Genomic DNA, 26,946 nt, shown 5'->3' on the forward strand with positions numbered 1-26,946 from the left:
ACCTCTAATCACATAAACTAGAAAATCTAGAAGAAATGTATCAATTCCTGGACACATATACCCTCCCAAGACTGAATCAGGAAGCAACTGAATCTGCAAAAGACCAATAATGAGTTCTGAAATTGAGGCAGTAATAAATAGCCTACCAACCAAAAAAAGCCCAGGACCAGACAGATTTACAGCTGAATTCTATAAGAGGTACAAAGAAGCCCTGAAACTATTCTAGAAAATTGAAAAGGAGGGACTCCTCCCTAACTCAATCTATGAGGCCAGCATCATCCTGATACCAAAACTTGGCAGAGATATAACAACAAGAAAAAAACTTTAGGCCAATATCCTTGATAAGACTTGATACAAAAATCCTCAACAAAATACTGGCAAACAAAATCCAGCAGAGCATCAAAAAGCTTATCCACCACAATCAAGTTGGCTTCATCCCGGGATGCAAGCCTGGTTCAACATACACAAATCAATAAATGTGATTCACCACATAAACGGAAGTAAAGACAAAACCACATGGTTATCTCAATAGATGCAGAAAAGGGCTTCAATAAAATTCAACATCCCTTCCTGTTAAAAACTCTCAAAAAACTAGGTATCGAAGGAACATACCTCAAAATATTAGGAGCCAAATATGGAAAACCCACAGACAATATCAATTTTGCCAATATCGAATGAGCAAAAGCTGGAAGCATTACCCTGAAAATTAGCACAAGACAAGGTTGCCCTCTTTCACCACTTCTATTCAACATAGCATTAGAAGTTCTGGCCAGGGCAATTACACAAGAGAAATAAATAAAGATATTCAAACAGGAAGAGAGAAAGTAAAACTATCTCTGTTTTCAGATGACATGATTCTATATCTAGAAAATCCTATAGTCTCAGCCAAAAAGTTTCTTATGCTGATAAGCAACTTCAGCAAAGTCTCAGGATACAAAACCAATGTGAAAAAATTGCTAGCATTCCTATACACAAACAACAGTCAAGCCAAGAGCCAAATCATGAATGAACTCCCATTTACAATTGCCACAAAAGAGTAAAATACCTAGGAATACAACTAACAAGGAAAGTGAAGGGCCTCCTCAAGGAAAACTACAAACCACTGCTCAAAGAAATCAGAGATGACACAAACAAATGAAAAGCCATTTCATGCTTGTGGACAGGAAGAATCAATATCGTAAGCATGGCCATACTGCCCAAAGCAATTTATAGATCCAATGCTATTCCCATTAAAATGCCACTGACATTCTTCACAGAATTAGAAAAAATTGTTTAACAAATTGATATGGAACCAAAAAAGAGCCCAAATAGCCAAGGCAATCCTAAGCAAAAAATAAATAAATAGATAAATAAATAAATAAAGCTAGAGTCATCACACTACCTTATTTTAAACTGTATTACAGGGCTACAGTAACCAAAACAGCATGGTACTGGTCCAAGAACAGATACATAGACCAAGGAACATAATAGAGAACCCAGAAATAAGACTGCACACTTACAGCCATCTGATCTTTGACAAAACTGACAAAAACAAACAATGGGGAAAAGATTTCCTGTGCAATAAGTTGTGCTGGGATAACTGGCTAGCCATATACAGATGGTATACTTCCTTATACCATCAACGAAAATCAACTCAAGATGGATGGAATACTCAAATGTAAAACCCAAACCTATCAAAATCCTAGAAGAAAATCTAGACAACACCAAACAGGACATAGGAATGGGGAAAGATTTCATGATAAAGATGCCAAAAGCAAATGCATCAAAAGCAAAAATTGACAAATGAGATCTAATTAAACTAAAAAGCTTTTGCACAGCAAAAGAAACTATCAACTGAGTAAACAGACAACCTACAGAATGGGAAGACATTTTTGCAATCTATGAAAGTGACAAAATCTAATATTCAGCATCTATAAAGAACTTAAACAAATTTACAATGAAAAAACAACCCCATTAAAAAGTGGGCAAAGGACATGAACAGACACTTTTCAAAAGAAGACATACAGGTGGCCAACAAACATATGAAAAAAGCTCAACATCACTGGTCATTAGAGAAATGCAAACCAAAACCACAATGAGATACTGTCTCACACCAGCCAGAATGGCTATTATTAAAAAGTCAAGAAGCAACAGATGCTGGTGACGTTCTGTAGAAAAAAATGCTTTTACACTGTTGGTGAGAGTATAAATTAGTTCAACCATTGTGGAAGACAGTGTGATGATTCCTCAAAGACCTAGAGGCAGAAATACCAAATACTATTTGACCCAGCAATCCCATTACTGGGTATGTATGCAAAGGAATATAAATCATTCTATTATAAAGATACCTGCACACATATGTTCATTGCAGCTCTATTCACAATAGCAAAGACATGGAATCAATCTAAATGCTCATCTGTGATAGACTCAATAAAGAGAATGTGGTACATATATACATATACACCATGGAATACTGTGCCACCATAAAAAGGAACGAGATCATGTCCTTTTTAGGGACATGGATGGAGCTGGAGGCCATTATCCTTAGAGAACTAACACAGGACCAGAAAACCAAAAGCTACATGTTCTCACTTATAAATGGGAGCTGAATGATGAAAACACATAGACACATCGGGATGAACAACACACACTGAGGTGGGAGGAGGGAGAGCATTAGGATGCAGAGCTAATGGATGCTGGGCTTAGTATCTGGGTGATAGGATGATCTGTGCAGCAAACCACAATAGATTTACCTATGTACAATTTACCTATGTAACAAACAAGCACATCCTGCCCATGTAACCTGGAACTTAAAATAAAAATTTGAAATAAAAAAAAAATTGCGGCACCCATCAACCCGTCACCTAAGTTCAAAGTCCAGCATGCATGAACTATTCTTCCCGATGCCCTCCCTCCCTATGCCCACCTCCCCAACCCCAGTTGTTCCCCTCCCTGGGCTTTTGTGTTCACATTGTTCTGCTCCCACTTACAAGTGAGAACATGCAGTGTTTGGTTTTTGTTCCTCTGTTAGTATGCTGAGGATAATGGCTTCCAGCTCCATCCATGTTCCTGCAAAGGACATGATCTCATTTCTTTTTATGGCTACATAGTATTCCATGGTGTATACATACCACATTTTCTTTATCCAGTCTATCACTGATGGACATTTGGTTTAATTCCATGTTTCTGCTATTGTGAATAGTGCTGCAATGAACATACACATGCATGTATGTTTATAATAGAATGATTTATATTCCAAAAAAGGATTTCTTTGTAACCCACTCATTTCAATTTACATTTTATTTTATGCATTTTCCAAGTCATTGGACAGCGATTAACGTATTCACGAATCTTTGTGTTAATCTATGATTATTCAATAGCATAATTACCTAAAATGGGACTCCTATATTAGAGTATATATACCTTAAAATTTTTAGTATCTATAGCCTGATTATCCCCCAGAAATTGTCTTCTAATTCCATTTCCAGAAAATCACTACCCATTTTAATTCAACTGCATCAGTATAAAATATTAACATGTTACTTTTTGTTTAATTGTTGTATGAAATATTACATCTGTTTTTCTTTTCTTTAATATTTTGTGAGAATTAATTATTTTCTGATGCTTTTTAAAAAATTCTTTTAAAAATGTTTGCATCTTGCCCAGTGCAGTGGCTTGCATCTGTAATCTCGACACTTTGGGAGGCCTAGGGGTGCAGATCACTTGAGGTCAGAAATTCAAGACCAGCCTGACCAATGTGGTGAAATCCTATCTCTACTAAAAATACAAAAATTAGCCAGGCATGGTGGAATGCCCCTGTAATCCCAGCTACTTGGGAGGCTGAGGCAGGAGAATCACTTGAACCCAGGAGGTGGAGGTTGCAGTGAGCCGAGATTGCACCACTGCACTCCAGCCTGGGTGACAGAGCGCGACTCCATCTCAAAAAGAAAAGCAAAATGTCTATCTGTAATCATAATTCTTTGTGGAATTTTTATTCATGTTTCCCCAGCTTTCTATTTTAGGGCTCATCCTATGGATTTGTGAAGTCTTTGTCTATAGTAAATATACAAATACTGTATCTTCTCTCGTTAAATATTTTTCCAGCATTTTCTTTTAATTTTATTTTTTCCTGAAGAGTTTTTACAGTGGTTTTTATTGTTATTACTTTCAAAGATTATACTTAGAAAGTCCTTCTCATTTAGGCTGGGTGCAGTGGCTCACACCCATGATCCCAGCTCTTTGGGAGGACAAGGCAGGTGAATCACAAGGTCAGGAGATCAAAATTATCTTGGTTAACATGGTGAAACCCCATCTCTACTAAAAAATACAAAAAAATTAGCTGGGTGTGGTGGCGGGCACCTGTAGTCCCAGCTACTCGGGGGCTGAGGCAGGAGAATGGCATGAACCCAGGAGGCAGAGCTTGCAGTGAGCTGAGATGGTGCTACTGCACTCCAGCCTGGGCGACAGAGCGACACTCCATCTCAAAAAAAAAAATATATATATATATATATATATGTATATATATATATATATATGTATGTATACTTAAATTTGCTTCATGTTGATTTATGATTTAAAAAAATACTTAAGTTTCTATTCCTTCTGGAAAGATCATATGAAGGGAGGCACTGAAAACATTTTCCAGTTATTTTATTTCCATATTATATAATGAATAATATTTTCTTTCCCTACTTATTTTTTAATAGCAACTGTATTACACACAAACGTTTATGTTCACTTTGGCATATAACACTGCAATGATTTGCACATAAATGGGTTATGAAGATAGTAGAAAGACATGCTGTTTCCTCAGTAGATTGTTAGAGGATGCCTTGTGTAGACTTCTTTTGTATCTCCTATAGTACTTTGAATGTGGTAGCCAATAAAAACTTCTTGTATGACATGAATGATTAATGAGTCATAGATATGCCTGGGAACGTTTTTTTGATTTTTAATTTAACTGTTCTTTTAAGTTCAGGGGTAGGTTATTATATAAATAAATGCAGGTTTGTTATATAAATAAACTTGTGTCATGGGAGTTTGTTGTACAGATTATTTCATCACCCAGGTATGAAGCCCCATACCCAGTAATTATTTTTCCTGATCCTCTCCCTCCTCACAATCTCCATCCTCCGATAGGCCCCAGTAGGTGTTTTTTCCCTCTTATATGTCCATGTGTTCTCATCATTCAGCTCCCACTTATAAGTGAGAACATGTGGTATTTTGTTTTCTTTTCCTGCATTGGTTCACTAAGGATAATGGCCTCCAGCTCCATCCATGTCCCTGGAAATGACATTATCTCATTCGTTTTTATGGCTACATAGTATTTCATGGTGTATCTGTGTCATATTTTCTTTATCAAGTCTACTGTTGATGGGTATTTAGATCGATTCCTGTCTTTTCTATTGTGAATAGTGCTGCAGTGAACATATGCATGCATGTGTCTTTGTAATAGAATGGTTTATATTCATTTTGGTATATACCTAGTAATGGGATAGCTGAGACAAATAGTATTTGAGGAATCACCACATTGTCTTCCTCAATAGTTGAACTAATTTACATTCCCACCAACTTTGTATAAGTGTCCTTTTTCTCTGCAACCCCACCAGGGTCTGTTGTTTTTTGACTTTTAAATAGCCATTCTGACTGGTGTGAGATGCTATCTTATTGTGATTTTTATTTGAATTTTTCTAATAATCAGTGATGTTGAGTTTTTTTTCCCTATGATTGTTGGCCTCGCATATGTCTTTTGAGAAGTGTCTGTTCTTGTCCTTTGCCCACTTTTTAATGAGGTTGTTTATTTTTTCCTTGTAAATTTGTTTAAGTTCCTTATAGATGCTGGATATTAGACCTTTTTCATGTATGTAGTTTGCAAAAGTGTTCTCCCATTCTGTAGGTTGTTTGTTCACTCTGTTGATGGTTTCTTCCCTGTGTAGAATCTATTTAGCTTAATTAGATCCCATATGTTAACTTTTGCTTTTGTTGCAATTGCTTTTAGCATCTTCGTATGAAATCTTTCCCCATTCCTATATCCTGTTTGATATTGCCTAGGTTTTATTCTAGGGTTTTGATTATTTTTGGGTTTTGCATTTTATGTCTGCAATCCAACTTGAGTTGATTTTTGTGTATGGTATAAGGAAGGGGTCTAGTTTTAATTTTCTGTATATGGTTAGCCAGTTTTCCCAGCACCATTTATTGAATAGGAAATCCTTTCCCAATTGCTTGTTTTTGCCAGGTTTGTTGAAGATTAGATAGTTGTAGGCTTGCAGTCTTATTTCTTGGTTCTCTATTGTGTTCCTTGGTCTATGCATCTGTTCTAGTACCAGTACCATGCTGCTGTTTTGGTTACTGTAGCCCTGTAGTATAGTTGAAGTCATGTAGCATGATGCCTCCAACTTTGTTTTTTCCCTTAGGACTGCCTTGGCTATTCGGGCTCTTTTTTGATTCCATATGAGTTTTAAAATAGTTTTTTTTATAATTATGTGAAGAATGTCAATAGAATGTCAATAGCATTTTAATGGTAATAGCATTGCATCTATAAATTACTTTGGGCAGTATGGCCATTTTCACAATATTGATTCTATTCATGAGCAAGGAATGTTTTCCCATTTGTTTGTGTCATCTTTGATTTCTTTGAGCAGTGTTTTTTACTTCTTCTTGTAGAGATCATTCACTTCCGTGGTTAACTATATTCCTAGATATTTAATTTTTTTGTTGTTGCAATTGTGAATGAGATTGCATTCCTGATCTGGTCCTCAGCATGACTGTTGTTGGTGTATAGGAATGTTTGTGATTTTTGCATTACTAACATTTTTCTATCTCAGAGGACAAATTGATTTTTGTATCCTGAGACTTTGTTGAAGTTGTTTATCAACTTAAGGAGCTTTTGGGATGAGGTTATGGGGTTTTCTAGATATAGGATTATATTATCTGCAAACAGGGACAGTTTGAACTCCTCTGTTCCTATTTCAATGCCTTTATTTTTTTTACCTTCCCTGATTGCCCTGACCGGGACTTCTAATGCTATATTGAATAGAAGTGGTGAGAGAGGGCATCCTTTTCTTGTGCTGGTTTTCATGAGGGATACTTCCAGCTTTTGCCCACTTAGTGTCATGTCGGTCATGGTTTGTCATAGATGGCTCTTATCATTTTGAGGTATGTTCCTTCAGTACCTAGCTTATTGAGAGTTTTAACATGAAGAGGTATTGAATTTTATTGCAAGTCTTTTCTGCATCTATTGAGAGAATCATGTGGTTTTTGTATTTAGTTCTGTTTATGTAATGAGACAAATTTATTGATTTGCATGTGTTGAATGAAGCTTGCACGCCAGAGAAAAAGCCTACTTGGTTGTAGTGGATAAGTTTTTTGATGTGCTGCTGAATTAGGTTTGCTAGTATATTGCTAAAGATTTTCACATCAATATTCATCACAGACATTGGCTTGACATTTTCTTTTTTCATTGTGTCTCTGCTAGGTTTTGGTATCAGGAAGTTGCTGGCCTCATTGAATGAGTTAGGGAGGAGACCTTCTTCATAAGTTTTTTGGAATAGTTTCAGTAGGAATGGTACCAGCTCTTCTTTGTACAACAGGTAGAATTCAGCTGTGTATCTGGCTTTTCCTGAGCTTTTGTTAGTTGGTAGGCTGTTTATTATTACTCAGTTTCTGAGATCATTATTTGTCTGTTCAGGAATTTAATTTATCCTTGGTTGAGTCTTTGGAGGGTGTATATGTCAATAAATTTACTCATTTCTTCTAGATTTTCTAGTTTACATGCATATACATGTTGATAGTATTCACTGATGATTATTTGTATTTCCTTGGGGTCAATGGTAATATCTCCCTTGTCATTTCTGATTGTGTTTATTTGAACCTTCTCTCTTTTCTTCCATATTAGTCCAGCTAGTGGTCTATTTTATTATTAATTTTTAAAGATTTTTTGATGTTTTGAATGTATTTTCATGTCTCAGTCTCCTTCAGTTTATCCCTAATTTTGTTTTTATTCTTATCTTCAGCTAGATTTGAGATTCCTTTAGTTGTGATATTAGGTTGTTAACTTGAGGTCTTTCTAACTTTTTGATGTAGGGATGTAGTGCTATAATTTACCACTTACACTCTCTTAGCTATGTCCCTGTTATTCCGGTATGTTTTATCTTTGCTCTCATTACTTACGAAGAACTTCTTCATTTCTGCCTTAATTTCATTACGTACCCAACAGTCATTCAGGAGCATGTTATTTAATTTTCATGTAATTGTATTGTTTTGAGTGAATTTCTTAGTCTTGATTTTTAATTTGATTGTGCTATGGTCTGAGAGACTTTTTAAATGATTTTAGTACTTTTGCGTTTGCTCAGGAGTGTTTTATGTGCAATTATGTGATTGATTTTAGAGTTTGTGCCATGTGACAATAAGAAACTTACAGTCTATTGTTTTTGGATGGAGAGTACTCCAGATGTCTATCAGGTCTATTTGATCTAGTGCTGAGTTCATGTGCTAAATATTTTTGTTAAATTTTTAGATTAATTTTTTTGTCTGGATAATCTATCTAATAATGTCAGTGCAGTGTTAAAGTCTCTTACTATTATTGTGTGGGAGTATATGTCTTTTTGTCAGTGGAGTTCTCTGCATTTCCTGCATTTGAATGTTGGCCTCTCTAGCAAGGTTGGAGAAATTCTTATGTATAATGTCCTGAAATATTCTTTCCATGTTGGTTCCTGATATGGTTTGGTTGTGTCCTCAACCAAATCTCACCTAGAATTGTAATAATCCCCATGTGTCAAGGGTGGGGCCATATGGAGGAAACTGCATTAGTGGGGGCAGTTTCCCCCCTGCTGTTCTCATGGTAGTGAATAAGTCTCATAAGATCTGATGGTTTTATAAAAGCGAGTTCCACTGTACACCCTCTGTTGCCTGCCACCATTTAAGATATACTTTTGCTTCTCCTTTGCCTTCTGCCATTACTGTGAGGCCTCCCCAGCTATGTGGAACTGTGAGTCTGTTAAACCTCTTTTTCTTTATAAATTACCCTGTCTCAAGTATGTCTTATACAACATGAGAACTGACTAATACAGTGAATTGTACTGGTAAAGTGGGGTGCTGCTGTAAAGATACCCAAAAATGTGGAAATGACTTTGGAACTGAGAATCAGGCAGAGGTTGGGTTAGTTTGGAGAGCTCAGAAGAGGACAGCAAGAAGTTTGAAGGGAAACTTTGGATCTTCCTAGAGACTTGTTGAATGGCTTTGACCAAAATCCTGACATTGATATGTGGACAATAAAGTTCAGGTTGAGGTGGTCTCACATGGAGATGAAGACCTTGTTGGAAACTGGAATAAAAGTGACTTTTGCTATGTTTTGGCAAAGAGACTGGCATTTTGCCCCTGCCTTAGAGATCTGTGGAACTTTGAACTTGAGAGAAATGATTTAGGGTATCTGGTGGAAGAATTTTCTAAGCAGCAAGGCATTCGAGAGGTGACTTCAGTGCTGTTAAATGCATTTGGTTTTATGTATTTGCATAGATATGATTTGGAATTGAAACATGTTTAAAAGGGAAGCAAAGCATGAAAGTTCAGAAAATGTACAGCCTGATGATGCAACAGAAAAGAAAAACCTAGTTTCTGAGGATAAATTCAAGCTGGTTTCAGAAGTTTGCATAAGTAATGAGAAGCCAAATGTTAATGACCAAAACAATGGGGAAAATGTCTCCAGGGCATGCCAGAGGTCTTCCAGAAGCCCCTCCCATCACAGACCTGGAGGCCTAAGAGGAAAAAGTGGTCTTGTGGGCTGGGCCCAGGACTTTGCTACGTTGTGCAGTCTCACGACTTGGTGCCCTGCGCCCCAGCAATGGCTAGAGCTCAGGCCATTGATTCAGAGGGTGCATGACCCAAGCCTTGGTGGACTCCATTTGGTATTGGGCCTGTGGGTGCACAGAAGTCAAGAACTGAGATTTGGGAACCTCCACCTAGATTTCAGAGGATGTATGGACCTGGAACATACAGGTTCCAGAGGAAGTATGGAAAGGTCTGGATGAACAGGCAGAAGTTTGCTGCAGGGGTTGGGCCCTTAGGGGGTGGAAGGGAAATGTGGAGCTGGAACCCCTACACAGATTCCCCACTGGGACACTGCCTAGTGGAGCTAGGGAGAAAAGGGCCACCTTCCTGGACCTCAGAGTGATAGATCCACCAACACCTTACACCATGTACCTGGAAAAGCCACAGACACTCAATGCCAGCCTGTGAAAGCAGCTGGGAGGTGGGGTGGAGCTGCCCAAGAAGCCATGGGAGCTCACCTCTTGCATCCCCAGGACCTAGATATGAGATGTGGAGTAAAAGGGGATCATTTCAGAACTTTAAAATTTGGCTGCCGTGCTGGATTTTGCACTTGCGTGAGCCTGTAGTCCCCTCTTTTTGGCTGACTTTTCCCATTTGGAATGGGTGTATTTACCCAATGCTTGTATCCCCATTGTATCTAGGAAGTAACTAACTTGCTTTTGATTTTGCACGATCATAGGTGGAAAGGACTTGCCTTGTCAGATGAGAATTTGGACTGTGTGTACTTTTGAGTTAATGCTGAAATGAGTTAAGACTTCAGGGAACTGTTGGGAAAGCATGATTGGTTTTGAAAGGTGAGAACATGAGATTTGGGAGGGGCCAGGTGTGGAATAATATGGTTTGGCTGTTTCCCCACCTAAATCTCACATTGAAGTTCAATAATCCCCACGTGTCATGCGAGGGACCTGGTAGAGATAATTGAATCATGGGAGTGGTTTCCCCCATACTGTTCTCATGACAGTGAATAAGTCTCATGAAATCTGATGATTTTATAAAGGAGAGTTTCCCTGAACACACTCTCTTGTCTGCCACCATGTAAGATTTCCCTTTGCTTTTCCTTTGCTTTCTACCATGATTGTGAATCCTCCCAGTCATGCTGAACTGTGAGTCCATTAAACCTCTTCCTTTCATAAATTACCCAGTCTCAGACATGTTTTATTTGTAGCATGAGAACAGATTATACAGTTCCCGTCTCCCCATCTCTTTTAGGGACACCCAGGAGTCATAGATTTCTTCTCTTTATGTAATTCCACATCTCTCAGGGATTTTGTTTATATCTTTTCATTCTTTTTTCTCTATTTCTTTATTACTGTCTTATTTCAGGAAGACAGTCTTTAAGCTCTGAGATTCTTTCCTCCACTTGGCCTAGTCTGCTACTAATACTTGTGATTGCATTGTAAAATTTCTTGCAGTGTATTTTTTAGCTATATCAGGTTGGTTAGGTTCTTTTCTATACTGACTATCTTGTCTATAAGCTCCTGTGTTGTTTATGATTTTTTAGCTTCCTTGCATTGGATTTCAACTTACTCCTCTAGCTCAATCATTTCTATCCGTATTCTGAATTATATTTCTGTCATTTCAGCCATCTCAGCCAGTTCAGAACCTTGCTGGAGAGGTGATGTGTGTTTTTGGAGGTAAAAAGGCACTCCGGCTTTGTGAGTTATCAGGGTTCTTGTGCTGATTGTTTCTTATCTTCTGGGCTTATCTTCCTTCAGTCTTTGAGGTTGCTTACCTTTGGATGAGTGTTTATTTTTCTTTTATCCTATTTAATGACCTTGAGGATTTGATTGTGGTATAAGGTGCAGTCAGCTAACTGGTTTCATTTCTGGAAGAGTTTAGAGATTCAGTGCTCAGCTCTCAACTCTTGGACTGAGTTCTCTAACTTTGGAGGACTTGTATTGGGTCCCACTTTGTTCTCTGTCTCCTTGAGGTTAGGAATCTGCTATCCTGGGGGCACTGAGGTGCTCCTGGACCACTGTTTACTACACACTGATGGGTGATGTCAGCCAGAATGTTTTGTGGTGTAGTGACAGTGGGATCATTCTTGTTTGCATGTCAACAGCATTGGTAGCAGTAGCTGCGGTGGAGTGCTAGTGGGTTGTGGGGGGCCTGCCTCCCTGTGGGCATTCATCACAGTGGTGGAGGCAATGCAGCTAGAGGGGGGTGTGCTGCTTGTGACTGTGCAGTTGCACTCAAGGTGGTGTTGACTTGGGAGCAAGATGTTGGCAGGCACTGGTCTGGGTGCCTTCTTTGTGCCCCACAAGCAGGAGTGGTCCCTCAGGGCAGGAGTGGATCCACTTTTCTCTGTATAGTGTTTGCATAAGGGCAGGGTGCCTGCAGCAGGAAGGCTGGTTTGCTCTGTGCCTATCAATGTTCCATCTGCAATGGCAATCAGCAGGAGGCAGAGGGGCTGACTGCAGTCCTGCATGCTGATGGGACAACAAAAGCAAAACCTGCCCTGTGCAGCCACATGCCAGCAAAGCGATGTGAGGAGTTGCCAGGGTCCCAGAGGAAGCTGCAGTATTGGAAGGGAATGTGTGGACTGGTGTGTGGCCATAGGCACTGCCCACTGGAGCTCTCCATCTGTCAGGCATGATCCACCATTGCAAAAGTTATGATGTGGGCCCTCAGGTCACCAAAGGCTGCCCTGCAACCATGTGTGGCCAGGCTGTGGCCCCAGGAGAGTCTAGCAGACCAAGGGATGCTCAGGTTGGACTGGTCCCATCTGATGGACACGACTCCCCTACAGAGTTCAGGACTGACAGTTCCCCTATGGCTAAAGTCTCCTATGGGTGCAAATCGAGCCTAGGGGGATGGCCAGGCTTGCCTGGGGCTCCTTTGCCTTTGCTTTAGAGTTGAATGCCCCAACCCACTCAGCAGAGAGGTGTGGTGGTGAATCCCCTCCAAAACTCTCTTTCTTCTCCCTTCCTGGCTTCTTTGCAGTGTTGAAAGAGAGTATTCAACAAGTATTTTTGTTTCATTACTTGCTTAAATAACACCTTTGTCTCATACTGGAAGTCCACAGTATCTGGTTCTTAGTTCCCATTAAACAAAATCGAGGGGCCGAATAGATGAGGGGTTTTCAAATTGTGATTAAAGTCCTTAGGAATAAAGAGGCACTTTGGGGGTACTGTTGTAAACAAGCAAAACAAAATAGAAAACAAAACAGCCTCCTCTTCCCAACAGCCTTGTAAAACCGCGGAAGCAGGCAATCCTCCAATGCTAGTCACACTAGGTCAAGTATAAGTTTAATTAATTAGAGGGTTTTTTCCCACCCTTAGGCCTTGGCCACTCCTTTCTTCGGTGACCTTAGGGTGAGTCACTTGCTGGTCTGTGGGAGTTTGCAGTGCTCCTGCCTGATTCCCAAGAAGAAATCCATGATCCTACTCCATTACTAGAGAGCATGTTAGGACCATGTACTTTCTTTCTTTTATGATTAAACCACTCTTCAAAATCTACTAATTTACTAAGTCTGTTAAGTATTGTTGACAAGGAACCTGTAAGTTTGGTGCCAAAAAGTTAAATCAAATGAAATAGAATGAAAAGCAGGAGGTCACTTGGAATGGAAAAATGTTTATACCTGGAATCATTTTATGGTCAACTTTCTTGGATTTAAAAAAAATTTCACTTAGTTATTCTCAAAAAGGCCAGCATAAGCATTAATGATAAACCCTGGAATTAACCTATGGCCTAGGGATCTTCCTCAATAACTTCTACCTCATCTAGAAAAAGCCAACTGAAGCAAAAGAGATGTACTCTTTTCATAAAGACTACTCGGTTTGCACGTTAAAATCGTTTCCTAATAGTTTCTTCAAAGACATAGATATAATAGTCTGTTGCTAAGCATATTGACATTTTTGGTATTGTAAAACCCAATAAGCCCAAATTAACAGCTTATTCCTGTTTGAATTATAAAGTAGGGCTCTTTAGAGATTTTAGCAAGTCATTTGCTAATGTACTCTAGAAATTTAGTTTGATTAAAAAGTTTAGAAGTTTGAGGGTCCTTATATACCATGCAAAATAATTTGGAGAGCACTTAATAATCTTTAAAGATTAACGGTAATATTAGTTTTTAAAAATGAATGAAAAAGTTTAAGTTTGAGCAGTTGAGTGAATACCAGCAGCAAGAAAACGAGACCCCTTATTCTCTTTAGTGGGGACTGATATTAGGGGCTACAATCTGGGCACCAAGTATGTTCAATGCTACTATGGTATTTCTGCCTCTAGGTCTTTTTGCTGGCTGAGATAAGAAATACATACAGGTATATAGATATATAAACACCTACATATATACTTACTATATGTATTTTTATATATACATAAATTAGATACATATACATGTACATATATACATGCATATAAATGTATACGTGTGTGTGTATATATGTATCTATTTAGAAATCTTGAGTCCATGCTGATACCACTGATTCTGATCCACCCTCACTAAGTGCTTGCTTTCTCTGTTTCATGTTCATTAGACCCCTTTTCGACAGTAAGAAAACAAGTAGCTCCCAATAACTTCGATACATTTACTAATTTGTTTACTTTTATAATAGATCTAAAATAATTTCAGAATTGCTTTGCCCATACCTCTGAAACCCTTCAGGATTTGTCTGGTGTTCTCTACCCTGTGCATGTAACTTGCCCAAAGCTAAGGGTTTGTAGTCAAATGCTGTGATCATAAGCTACTCAGGGTTGTGCTTTCATTGCCACACCATCCCTGTAATATGCTACATTTTTCTTTTGAAATAACATTGGGTTCATGTTTGCAGTTTGCTTTCATTTTCTTTCCTTTCTTATCCTTTTTCAAATTATCTTTATTCTTTGAGTATGGAGAATATTAAGATAACTCCATGTCCAACTGTAAAAACAGGAATTCTCAGGGAAGTGTCACACTTTGCATATATGTTCCACACGCTTCCCCTGAAAACTTCATGGTTTTCACTTTTCCTCTTTCTTTTTGTAAAGATATGCATGATTTCTTACTTCCTAATCTTTTTTACACAAAAGGTGACATGCTATATGTATTCTGCACTGTGCTTTTGGTTGTTTAACAATACATCTTGGAAATTTCTGCACATTGGTTCATAAATGTCTTATTCTTTTTTTTTTTCTATAGCTTCATGGAACTTAGAGAGCAACAATTAGCTAGCGATTCAGAGAGAGAGAGAGAGACAGAGAGAGAGAGAAAGACAGAGAGAGACAGAGATAAAGCTACTGTTGTATGATGTGGGGATTTGGAGGAAGAATATAGGTAAAAAACATATTTTGGAAGTTTTCTTTGGGGTATGAGGTATGAGGTGTAATTCACTGTACATCCTTATCCCCTAATAAAAATCTCAGAAAAGGCCACTCTTCTGTTCGATTGAATATGTCACTTTGATGAAGCAGTTTGAAAGTGAAACACGAAGGTTGAATTTGAATTACAGGAGAGCGTCAATGCTATCATATGGTGAGTCATGTAAAATTTCTGTTTCAAGTGTAGCTAAAGTTAAAGGGTCCTTCCAGGGCTGGCTGTGCTGCAAGAAGAGGGGCAGTGGATGTCCAGATCCCTGTCCTCTGGAAATTGGAATTTCGAGGCTAATCCTAGACAGGGAGATTTCCCACAGAGGGTAATAGAGACTGAAAAATAAGCTGAGTGAGCAGAGTCACGGAATCCACATGAAATAAACATTTCATTGACAGTCTGGGATCCACAGGGTTAGATGTAGACATCAGAGCTGGGTTATTGTGCCCAAATCTGAGAACTGGAGATGAAAGGAGGCCCAAACATTTGAAGAATAAACAGGGAGGGACTCAGGATGATCTTCCAGCTAGAACAAGCACTGCTGTTCACAGCTTCTTTTGAAGTTCTGCTCGGGTGTGGTGGGTCAGCTGAGTTTAACAGATCTAAGATACAAACACGTAGAAATCCAAGGCCTGGAATAGAGTGGCACAGAAAAGGTCCAGAGAGGGAGTTAAAGTGAGCAAAATATAAGCATGAAGGGAAAATAGTTGAATTTCACTTCTATATTTTGGAAAGAGATCTAGGATGAGATGTAATGAAGGAACCTTATTAAACAAATCCTAGAATACTCAGGTTCTTGAGTAGATATGTCTGCAAATTAAGTTATATTTTAAATATCAGGTAGTACATATAAGTAATTTACTTCCTTACTAGGCTGAAAATATGCCTCGCTGCCAGTATGAATTCTTAGGTGAGTAATTTAGAATTAACTGAAAGAAAGTAGACATATTCAAGTACTTGTTTTTCTTTTTTGGTAAGACAGGATGTAAGAGCTTATAGTGTGATCAATTGCAAAACACCTTTCCCACTTCTTCTTTCTCTGTTTACTGCTTTCCTCTTTCATTATTGAATTTGTGACAGACATCTATAATAAAACCTGAAGGCCAAGAGAAAAATACACTTAGTTAAATTTGTTAAACGGGCTGTATTTAAGGGTTTTCTTAGAATTAAAAAATAAAAGGTAAATTAAATTTGATTTAAATTTTTAGATAGTCATAACATTTTTTCTGAGTTAAAAAAATTTTAAATAAATAATTGCATCTACTTATGGGGTACAGTGCAGTGCTTTGATATATGTATTCATCCCTGAGTTTGTTCTGTAGTATTATTTTTGGCTGTCAGATGAAGCCTAGGATGCCTTCAAATAGTGATTTTTAAATGGATATAATAAAATACACAAAATTACTAAAGAAGCCAATTAAATTGAAATATAGCTACCAAAAAATTTTTTAAAATTGTAATACGGTAATATATACACTCTTTAAGTTTAACAGAATAAATAACAGGGAAATAACTTTAGGTCTATTATAATGAGTAATATGATACTGGTGAATATAAACAATATTATTTTGTGACAATTTTTATATGCTATAAAAATATCTTAAATTTACATTGGTGAAAAAGTCAAAGTTATTGTTATCACTTCTATGGTTTGTTTTTTATGCTCATAATTAAATGAAATGATAGATTCCAGTTAGCGAAAATAAATACTTAAATTTTTCCTAGTTCACAGATTCCCTGAATTGCAGGGATTTTGAACCCCATTTAGGAACCTCTGCTCTAAGGAATTATTATATGTTATGGTATCTTAATATATAAATATGAAACAAAGATGCAAGTATACAAAAATAAATACATCCTCCTGTGTTGGTCACCCACCACCTTAGTGATTTCCAATTTCTATGATTTCATTTTCAGGAATTTTGTTTTAAAAAGCTGTCTGATAATTTTTATACCTAATTTCTTGTCATATACTTTTATACCTATATATTTTGTTAAAATATGTATCACATTTATTAATTTGAGTATTTTTTTAAATGTATTATTTCTACTGACTTTTATCCATAGTGGCTGATTTCATTGCATGTTTTATTAATTTTGTGTTACACATTTTATAAATTTATTACATTTCATCATGTGCCTTGCATGGTCAAATGTAATAAGATAATTCCCACTTTATCTGTGGGAATTCTTTGAGGCCTGAGTTTATATGCTTTTTCTCTAGAAAGGATTTATATTTACTTCTTTCAGGTGCCTGGAGACACTACCAACCCAGGAACCATTTAAACCAAATTTTCAGCTTTATTTTTCTTTTTAAGATCCACATAGGTATTGTGACCAGAAGGTCCTAAATCTGTGTGTGAGTGCAGGATTATAGTTAGTAATTTTCTGGGTAGATTTCTTTTTTTTTGACCCAGATCTAAGGATGAATCAAGAAAGTATCTTTATGTCTCCTTGAAGGTGTGGCCTTTTAGAAATGCCAGATTTAGGTGTCTTTTCCCACCTTATTGACTTCCTGGGTCCCATAGTGGGTCAGCAGATGCTCACCAACCAAATGCAGGCCCAAGTATTTGCTTAACTCTGTAGTCATGTATGTTTTTCATTGTTTTTGGCCTCTGAGAATTTCCCTGACTTTCCTGCCTACTCAGGCTTGCATTAGTTTATACAAAAAATTACTTTATACAGCTTTTTAAAAATTTGGTTATATTCTCTACTGGGAGGAATTCTTTGGATAGCTAGAACACCATTTGTAAGATTTGGTTCTGATTGACATTCTATCTTGTTTAATTTTGTTTAATCTTTACAATAATCCTGTGAAGTCTCTCTCATGTCCCCTTTAGTTATAAATGTGGAAAAGAGAGTCAGCAAGAGCAGCTAAACTAGTCAACATTATAGCAAATTGGTGGCAACGGTGGGATTTAAAACAATGTCTGCTAGGTCACTACCAGAAGAACTCATGTTCTTTCCCTTTTGCTCCCCTGGTTTTCGTTCTGTGCCTTAACACAGCGTTTTATCATGTACATTATACCAGAATGTTAAGTCTGTTCTAGCAGAGAGTTTTGTCTGTTTTGCCTTCTCACATACAACCAGCATCTAGAGCAGAGCTGACTCACAAGAGGTCAGTAAGTATTCATTCGATCGACAAATCAGTGAATTTTTACGCTACCACGTAATCTTCATAATGATAATTTTTGAGGCTATGTAACAAGCAATTTGAGTTGATTAATTAAGAATCTCTTTTTTGAAGATCATTGTGTTTTTACCTTAGTCTAAGAAAAAAAAAATCTATATGTACTAAGATGTCATGGTAAGAGCTATCTTATAAGGGCAAACAATACTCAGGAACTGGTCAATTATTTTTCTTTCTTGTTGTGTCTCTGTCCCACATTGCTTAAATCCTTTTCAATGTTGTTTTGTTTTGTTTTTAAATCAAATCAAATCACATCATGAAGTTCCTGCATTTCAACTTGTCACATTGGTCTGATGGGTTCCCCACTCCTAGTTTCGAGAGCTTCGGAGGTGGCTCCCTTTCATCTTCTGTACTATTCTTTGTAGAGATTAGTCACAACAACAACGTGATCTCAGTCATTTCTTCTCCTGTGCAGCTGACCATGAAGCAAAGTAAAAGGGCAAACTATTTATAAGTCAAGCGGTTACAGGTGCAGAGAATAGATAAGTATTTAGCTTTGTCCAGGTTGGGAGACCATTCTTACTGGATTTCCTTGTTTGGACTATTATAGCATAGGCTCACATTTACAGGCAGGTCTCGAGCTTTTTAAAAAGCACGTCTCAGTGGCTGAACGTAACCCCACCTAAACTGCCTTGAGAAATCTCTCAGTCAATGTCTCTATTATCAGTTGACATTTTTCCAGTCAAAAACTCTTAAGTAATGTACCTACTTAATGCTTCCTCCAATGCTATGCAAGGAAGAGGTAAAATTCATAGGGGACAGCAAAGAAATTAGTAATACACAGAATACTTGCTATGACTGATATATATGCAGCCATGGGAGCATCCACTGGAGAACTGCTCCCTTTGGTTTGGGCAGGGATGGCTCCACAGAGAGGAGTCAGGAAAGTATATCAATGTTGCTACGAAGGTGTGGCTTCTTGGAAATCCTAGCTTTAGGGGGTCTTTTACCTTCTCTTACCTTCTCCAGTTATTCACAAATAGCCTTACCAGGTTCATTATTCCTCAACATGTTTCTTTTTTCATCCTTTCCCTCCCAGCTTGGATTTGTATCTATTAATTACTAGTAGATGTGATGATTTATTGTTTACAATTAAGATGTAATTTATTTCTCCAGGAAGACAGAGGAACAGCTATGGTTCTAACTCCTCCTCACCCCTGATAATCACTTGTATTAATTAAGTCCTTTAATATGCATGCACCTAGCAAACACTTTTCCCAGTTTGTCCCTGAAATGTTTCTATTTCCTGTATTCAAGGAGCAACAATTCTTTGATGCTCACCTACCTTTGTTTATTTGCTTTTTAAAATTTATGTACTTACTGACCAGGCGCGGTGGCTCACGCCTGTAATCCCAGCACTTTGGGAGGCTGAGGCGGTCAGATCACGAGGTCAGGAGATCAAGACCATCCTGGTTAACACGGTGAAACCCCGTCTCTACTAAAAATACAAAAAAATTAGCCGGGCATGGTGGCTGGCGTCTGTAGTCCCAGCTACTCGGGAGGCTGAGACAGGAGAATGGCGTGAACCCAGGAGATAGAGCTTGCAGTGAGCTGAGATCGCACCACTGCACTCCAGCCTGGGCGACAGAGCGAGACTCTGTCTCAAAAAAAAAAAAAAAAAAAAAAAAAAAATTATGTGCTTACTTATTTGTACTCTTGATTGACATGGTCTCTCTTGCCTCTCAAATTGTAGGAATATTGAGTATATAATTCTTACCAAATTAGCTGTTTGATCCCACTACAAATCTAGTATTTTTATCTTGAACAACTTTTAACAATGTGTGTGAAATTTTTCCCAATTAATTCTTTGGAGTTCAAGGGTTAGATGTTATTTATCATGCTTCATGGGTTTGTTTTTAGATTTAAGATGTTAATGTACACAAAAATAATACTAAAATGCTTAGGTTCATAAAATAAATATTAATTTCCCAGAGTTTGTGTCTTTTTGCCCTTTCCTTTTCAAATTTCCTTTATTGTATATTCATTCATTCTTTATTTCTGTAACAAAAAGTTCCAAAATATCTTTGTTCTCAGCACTTTGCAGGCACAGGGTGTACACAAACTAATAAGATGTGGACTCTTCCACAGAAGATGGGAGGACATGCTGTTTGAATACATCAATAAATAAGAAATACTTTCATGCTATTTTTGTTCAATATGTATTTAATGATAGGTTTTACTCTTTCTTTGATGTCTGTGAAGCTTCTATTACTTTGTGAGAATTTTGTTTACTGAATCAAATTTTCTGCCTGGAGGCCTTACGCTGCTGTGACAGACATGTTGAAATTTTTATAATGCGTGAGTAGAGTATCAGTGTTGAGGCTCAATGCAGGGCATTTGAGAACATTGGTTTTTCTGTAAGGAAACAACTTCCTATCACTCTGACCCTAGGCAACAGATTTACAGATGCACTTAGGAAATCTAGTGGTCTTTACTATCTGTTATCTCTAAATGTGACTGAATTGCATTGAATAAATATTTGCTGAGAGTCTACTAAGAAGAGCCTCCAAGATTCTGCATTAGATTTGTACAGAGGTGGCTGTAATATGCTAGGAGAGCCATCAGAGGAGACAGAAGCAAACTCATGGTGGTAAGAGGATGCATGAGTCTGTGGTGGCTGTGGTCTTAGGAATATTTCAGGGTATCAAGGAAGTAAGCTGATGAATGATTTCTGAAAGGGCTTTGAATACTTGGCTGGCAATGGCAAGTTACATATGACCAACCTAATTATCCCTTTGCTCCTCATCCAATAATGAGTCAGTGTCTGTCTGGTGAGGTTCTGACGCACCCAAAGTGCTCTGCCAGCAGATATATGAAACCCCGAAGAATAGTCTTCATATGATCTTTGGTTGTGATATGATTAGGAGGGAGTAGTCTGAATTGTGGGGCTCCTGAAGTCTTCAAGCAGGGTTCTGGTCAGCAAGTTCTCTCCTGGAAGGTGGGAGGGGTCCTGAGGGGTCATGATCTATTCAAGCCCCCAACCAACCCCCACATCACGAAACATTCCCATTTATGTCTTCTGGTGCTTCATGTTACATATGAAGTACAAAGACCGTTGGATACTTTCGCTTTCATTTTGGAAATCCTATCTATTGAGGTTAGGAAATATGGTTTCTAGGGTTTGTTGACCATTTAGTTACAATTTGGGATTGCAACTGACTTGCAGGATTTCAGACAATGCAAAGGCAAAGTGTAGTCTATTCCTAGAAGAAAAACCGTGGGTTGGAGAGACTTTTTTTTAATCTATGCCACGTTTTAACCTTTTTTTGGAGGTACTGGCAGTTATAGCCACATAACTCTATTAGGCCATCGACGGTTGGGTCTAGATCTGTGACTTTCAAATTAGTTCCTAATAGGGTTGGAATAGGGTTATAGTGGTGTCAATTGTAAATTGGTTCCTAAAATTTTATTTATGTCCCATCTACTCCTTTAACAAATATGCCTTAAGCACCTACTATGTGAGGGACTCTGTGTTAATTCTTGTCAAGAGATATAAAAATGTATAGTCTTGGCCAGACACGGTGGCTCACGCCTGTAATCCCAGCACTTTGGGAGGCTGAGGTGGGCAGATCATGAGGTCAGGAGATCGAGACCATCCTGGCTAACACGGTGAAATCCCATCTCTACTAAAAATACAAAAATTTAGTCGGGCGTGGTGGTGGGCACCTGTAGTCCCAGCTACTTGGGAGGCTGAGGCAGGAGAATGGTGTGAACCTGGGAGGTGGAGCTTGTAGTGAGCTGAGACCGTGCCACTGCACTCCAGCCCAGGTGACAGAGTGAGACTCAGTCTCAAAAAAACAAAACAAAACAAAACAAAACAAAAACAGTTGTCTTGCATGCCTCTTTATCACCTGTCAAGGGTGATAAGTTTAAAATTATTTTTTTCTCTGGGATTTGAAGATATTCTCCTGTTTCTTTTCTTCACTATTTCTAAAGATGAGAGTCCGATGCCCTGTGAATATGTAATAAGCAAAGAACAAAAGTAGTTTTCTGACCTTTAACTGTTTCAGAAGAGTTTTGAATATATTAGTTAAAATAGCATAATATTATGTCTTCAACATGAATACAATATCTTAAATTTTATGAAACATGCCACATACTTGTTCTGTGTAGTAAGTGTAATAAGGCAGGCATCGTTAAATGCCCTATTTTGTAGATAGTGACTCATAGGTCAAGTAACTTCATTATGACTGGTCAAGTGGCAGAACCTGAACTGGAAAGGGGAGTGTGGTGCCCTTTCCATTGCTTTACATTTCCTTGTAAATGTCAAGAGCAGCTGAATGTTAGTATTATTTTCAAACTCCAAAGTGACTTTTCAGCAATCGGGGTTGTTGTCTGAAATGTTTTTTAATGGCTTGTCTTATGTCTTTCCCTCATAGGAAAAGAAAAATACAACACATAGCCATGGTTGAAGAAGACATGTACCTTCATCTGAGAAGACATCTGAAAATATTCTGGTCACCATTAAACTATATCCAATTTTTAAGTTGTTTATTTTTTAAGTTAGGGCTGCTTTTACAGATAAAGTTTAAAAAGTCTGGCATTGTTGACATATATTTTACATTAACTTTTGTTTTTGGAAGGACCAGATATTCCCAATGTTAGTGTAATCATATTTTTTTGATTAATTGTTATGTGGCAGTTACATGTACTACATTTTTAAGTTGTCATAATAACCTGGTGAGAGAAGTACTGTTATTATTTGACTTTTGTAGATGAGAAAATTGAGACAGAAAAGTTAAGTGACTTGCCCAAGTTTATACAGCTAACAAGTAGGAATACTGAGATTTAAACTATGATGGACTTGTTTTAGAGCCCATGTTTTTAACCACAGCATTATAATGACCTGTCTTGGCACTGCACTGATGAGGTGTGTGATCTTTCTTAGGTCACCTAATGGTTTTAGTTTTCAGATTCATTTACGAGAAGGAGAATGCATGGGATAATTTATTTACTGAGCAGTATTCCTTGTATGCATATATATCTTTATTTAATCCTCACAAGAACCCTAGACATAGATAGAATTATTATCATCCTTATGTTATATATGGGAAAATTAGAACTTAGAGAGTTCAAGTAACTGCTAAAGGTGACATAATTGGTGTAAGAACTGGGAATTGCCACCAAGATTTCAATCACTATGCTTTACTGTCTTTCTTTTTTAGGGGCTTATGCTGCCTTCAAATTCTATACATTGAATCCTGGCTTTTTATTTTAGAGTCATAATGGCAACATGTTTGTTTCATAAAACCTTTCATTTAGAATTCATCCAAGAAGTGACTTAGTCTACTTATAGCTGCAAATATTGGGGAGCCATTAGCACAGATAACAGCAATCTTAACAATGAAACATTGTGCTATTAATATTATATTATTATTTTTTTGAGGAGTCACATGTGTAGCAAACAGGATGTAACCGGACATGTCAGGCAAGCTGTTGCTAACCCTGAAGACTACAAGGGATTAAATTCTCATTATTACTCAGAGTTAGTCCCCAAATATCTGTGTATGTTCAGTTTCTTCAGTTCGGCAGGAAGTTTTAAAGAACTAAACAGCATGCCCTTCCGCCTGTGGCATATTCATAAGCTATTTTTGGGTGAGTCATCGGAATTCTGTGGTTTGTATCCTGAAGGGGGAGAGGAGACTCTGTATGTTTAGCCTTTTTTTTTTTTGAAACAGCCAGTTGAAAAAAAAAATCTTTGATAAAAGTTCAACATTAGGTAAGAAATATCTGCAGCAGGATCTTTCCATTGTGATAAATATTCCTCTCATGTTCACATCTCTGGGAATATTATACAAGTTTAATTATTTGACCTGTGCATATTCATGGCTTGACCTAGTGCACGCAGACGCTCTGGTCTTGTGTTTAGCTGAGGCAATTCACGGGGAATAAACAACTGGCTAAACGAGTCTTCTTCTATCCTTGGAGTCTCTGCTCCCTAATGTCAAATCAATGCTCTAAGCTGGATAAAGTTGTGGACATTTATGAAAATACAAAGACCAAGCCAAACCTTTTGAGGCCTGTTGGGTAATATAACTAATACTGTAATTGTGGATTATGATTAAATATTTGTAATGGTAAAAAAGAAGTGGGTGAAAATTGACAGTCTTTCTCTTTGTAACAACAAGAGAGCCTATGAGGGAATTCCAGTAATTAATACATATTTTCCTATCTCATCAGGAAAAGGAGCTGATTGTTAGTGGAAGAAGGAAGAAATACAAGTTTGTTGGGTATTTAGTATATGCCAGATGTTGTACTAGGGCTCAAAAAAAATTCCATAGAGACCATTTAGATCTGGCGAACATACTACTTTCAGAAACTGAAGTGAGTCTGTGGTCTACAGCATCAGTAGTCCATAAGTCAGAGATTTAAGAAAGGAAATGGTGGTATTTAACATCCATGTTCAATTACAGTTATCCATAGGATATGACCGACTGATTTGTAACTGTCAACAGACATATTCATAGAGGACAATTTCAAGTTAATCTTCAAAATGGGAGAGTTAAATGATGCCTTTTTAAAAAATAAAGAGTGACTACTGTTTGGTCCTTAAGATGATGTTAGATAGATCATGAATTAGGCATTAAATGGCACTAAAACACATAATGAGAAAATACTATTTTTTAAATTCCCTCTCAATTTTCTGAATATGTCAAGCAGGAAGTTTCAGTGTGGTGTTAGTGAAATTTTAGCTCTTCTCAGGGCAGGCAACATCTCCCTTCGTAACGCTTCTTTTTAGAATCACATTTTATTATGTTTTATTTCTGGCAAGTGAAATTGGTTTCCATTTATATGGAGTAGACATTAAAATGTATTCATATGAAATATTAATTGATTTTAAAATATTAACTAAATAATACATGTAGTGAGCTGAATGGACAAAGGGACACTACCCTGAAGAAATTATCCACTGTGTAAAACTTCACAATTTTAGTGATTAAGAGGCAGATGGTTTCATAAATGAAAACAAAAAATATAGTTTGTTTAAGATCTACCTGCTTGTCCAGAGCAGTTGTGTTCAAAGTGTGGTCCATAGACAAATTATGGTCTATGAACTTTTTGCCTGTCTGCAAAAAATAGATATAGAACTCCTGAGTAACCATTTAGAAGCTTTTATAGCTTTTATGGCTTATAGCTTATTGCTTTGATATCCAGTTGCACGAAATATTTTTCTTTTTTCTTTTTTCTTTTTTTCGTCTCGCTCTGTCGCCCAGGCTGGAGTGCAGTGGCTGGATCTCAGCTCACTGCAAGCTCCGCCTCCCAGGTTTATGCCATTCTCCTGCCTCAGCCTCCCGAGTAGCTGGGACTATAGGCGCCCGCCACCTCGCCCGGCTAGTTTTTTGTATTTTTTAGTAGAGACGGGGTTTCACTGGGTTAGCCAGGATGGTCTCGATCTCCTGATGTCGTGATCGGCCTGTCTCGGCCTCCCAAAGTGCTGGGATTACAGGCTTGAGCCACCGCGCCTGGCCACGAAATATTTTTCTAGTAATTATTTTTGGTATTTTACAAAAGGGTCATTCTGGGATAAATTAGGGGAAAACCTAATCATTTGAGAGGGATTGATCTAAAAGATGTGTTTAGAACAAGAACAAAACTAAGAAAAGTGGTAGTCTAAGCAGTCATGGAAAAAGAACATGCATTGGTAGAAAGTATGCAGTCATCACAGGATCTAGAAAACAGGAGTAAAGAGACTAAGATGGTACCTTTGTAAAGATTGGAACTGTCACAATTATCTTATAGTTGTATCCCAAGGCTCCAGTGTAGGTCTTGTCATATAATCAGCATTTGATAAATATCTGTGGAGTGAATGAAGAAGTAAATGAATCAATGAATGAGCTATGGTGCTTGGCAAGTAGGTCTAGTGCAATCACCAGAGAAAATGCTCTATTATATTGCAGTAATAGTTCATCATGCTTTTCCATTTCATAACACTCTCTAATTCCCTTTTTTTCTGGATATATAAATATCAAGTGAATTTCCAAGTATGTATTAATTAGCTTGTCAGTGAATCTTGATTCCAAAAAGGTGGTGCCTCAATTTAAAATAAATACTTTTAAATATTGGGTTGAATACTACAACAGCAAGCATAGACTAGATTGTGTTTCCGTGGGAAAAACCTCAATATCTTAATGGCTTAATCTAACAATCACTTATTTCTTATTTCTTTCTCACATACATGTCCAACAAAGGTTGACATAGGGCTTTGCTTATTACAGTCATCTCAACCTGTGTTTCCATGATAACCATAACAAAAGATGTAGCATGTAACACACTGCCTCTTAGAGCTTCTGCCTGGAAGTGACACATTTTACTTCTATTCCCTTTTTTTTTTTTTTTTTTTTTCTGAAAGCAATGAGTTCACATCTAATATCAGCAAGGTAGGGAAATGCAGTCTTACTATGTACCAGGAAAGTGGAAAGCCAGAAAAATTTCTTGAAGAACACTAATAACCAGCACATATACCCATATGAATTAGATTAATAATAATTATTCTACCTCTGGTTGATCTTGTGTGATTGTACCAACAGCATTGACTTTATGCACTGCCAGATAACTGGGCTGAATCGTCAATGTGGTGATCCCGTGAACATACTGCTGTTGATACACTTCTGCCTCAGCTGTCAGCTTGCTTACTTTAGCGGCAGCTCTGTTTTCCATTCTTTCT

At 37.6% G+C, this 26,946-nt stretch overlaps 1 protein-coding gene across 1 annotated transcript in view; it reads left to right on the top strand.

The window, feature by feature from the left end:
* Window positions 1-26,623, top strand: part of LOC105498431 (uncharacterized) — a 199,269-nt gene extending 172,646 nt beyond the window's left edge. Inside the window, exon 7 of the mRNA XM_071077418.1 lies at window positions 22,661-26,623. Within this exon, the coding sequence (XP_070933519.1) occupies window positions 22,661-22,886 (226 nt within the window). The 3' untranslated portion in view covers window positions 22,887-26,623. The remainder of the gene's footprint in view (window positions 1-22,660) is intronic.
* Window positions 26,624-26,946: the final 323 nt, after the last annotated feature.

Source organism: Macaca nemestrina, chromosome 14 (assembly GCF_043159975.1).
Source record: "Macaca nemestrina isolate mMacNem1 chromosome 14, mMacNem.hap1, whole genome shotgun sequence".
NCBI lineage: Eukaryota > Metazoa > Chordata > Mammalia > Primates > Cercopithecidae > Macaca > Macaca nemestrina.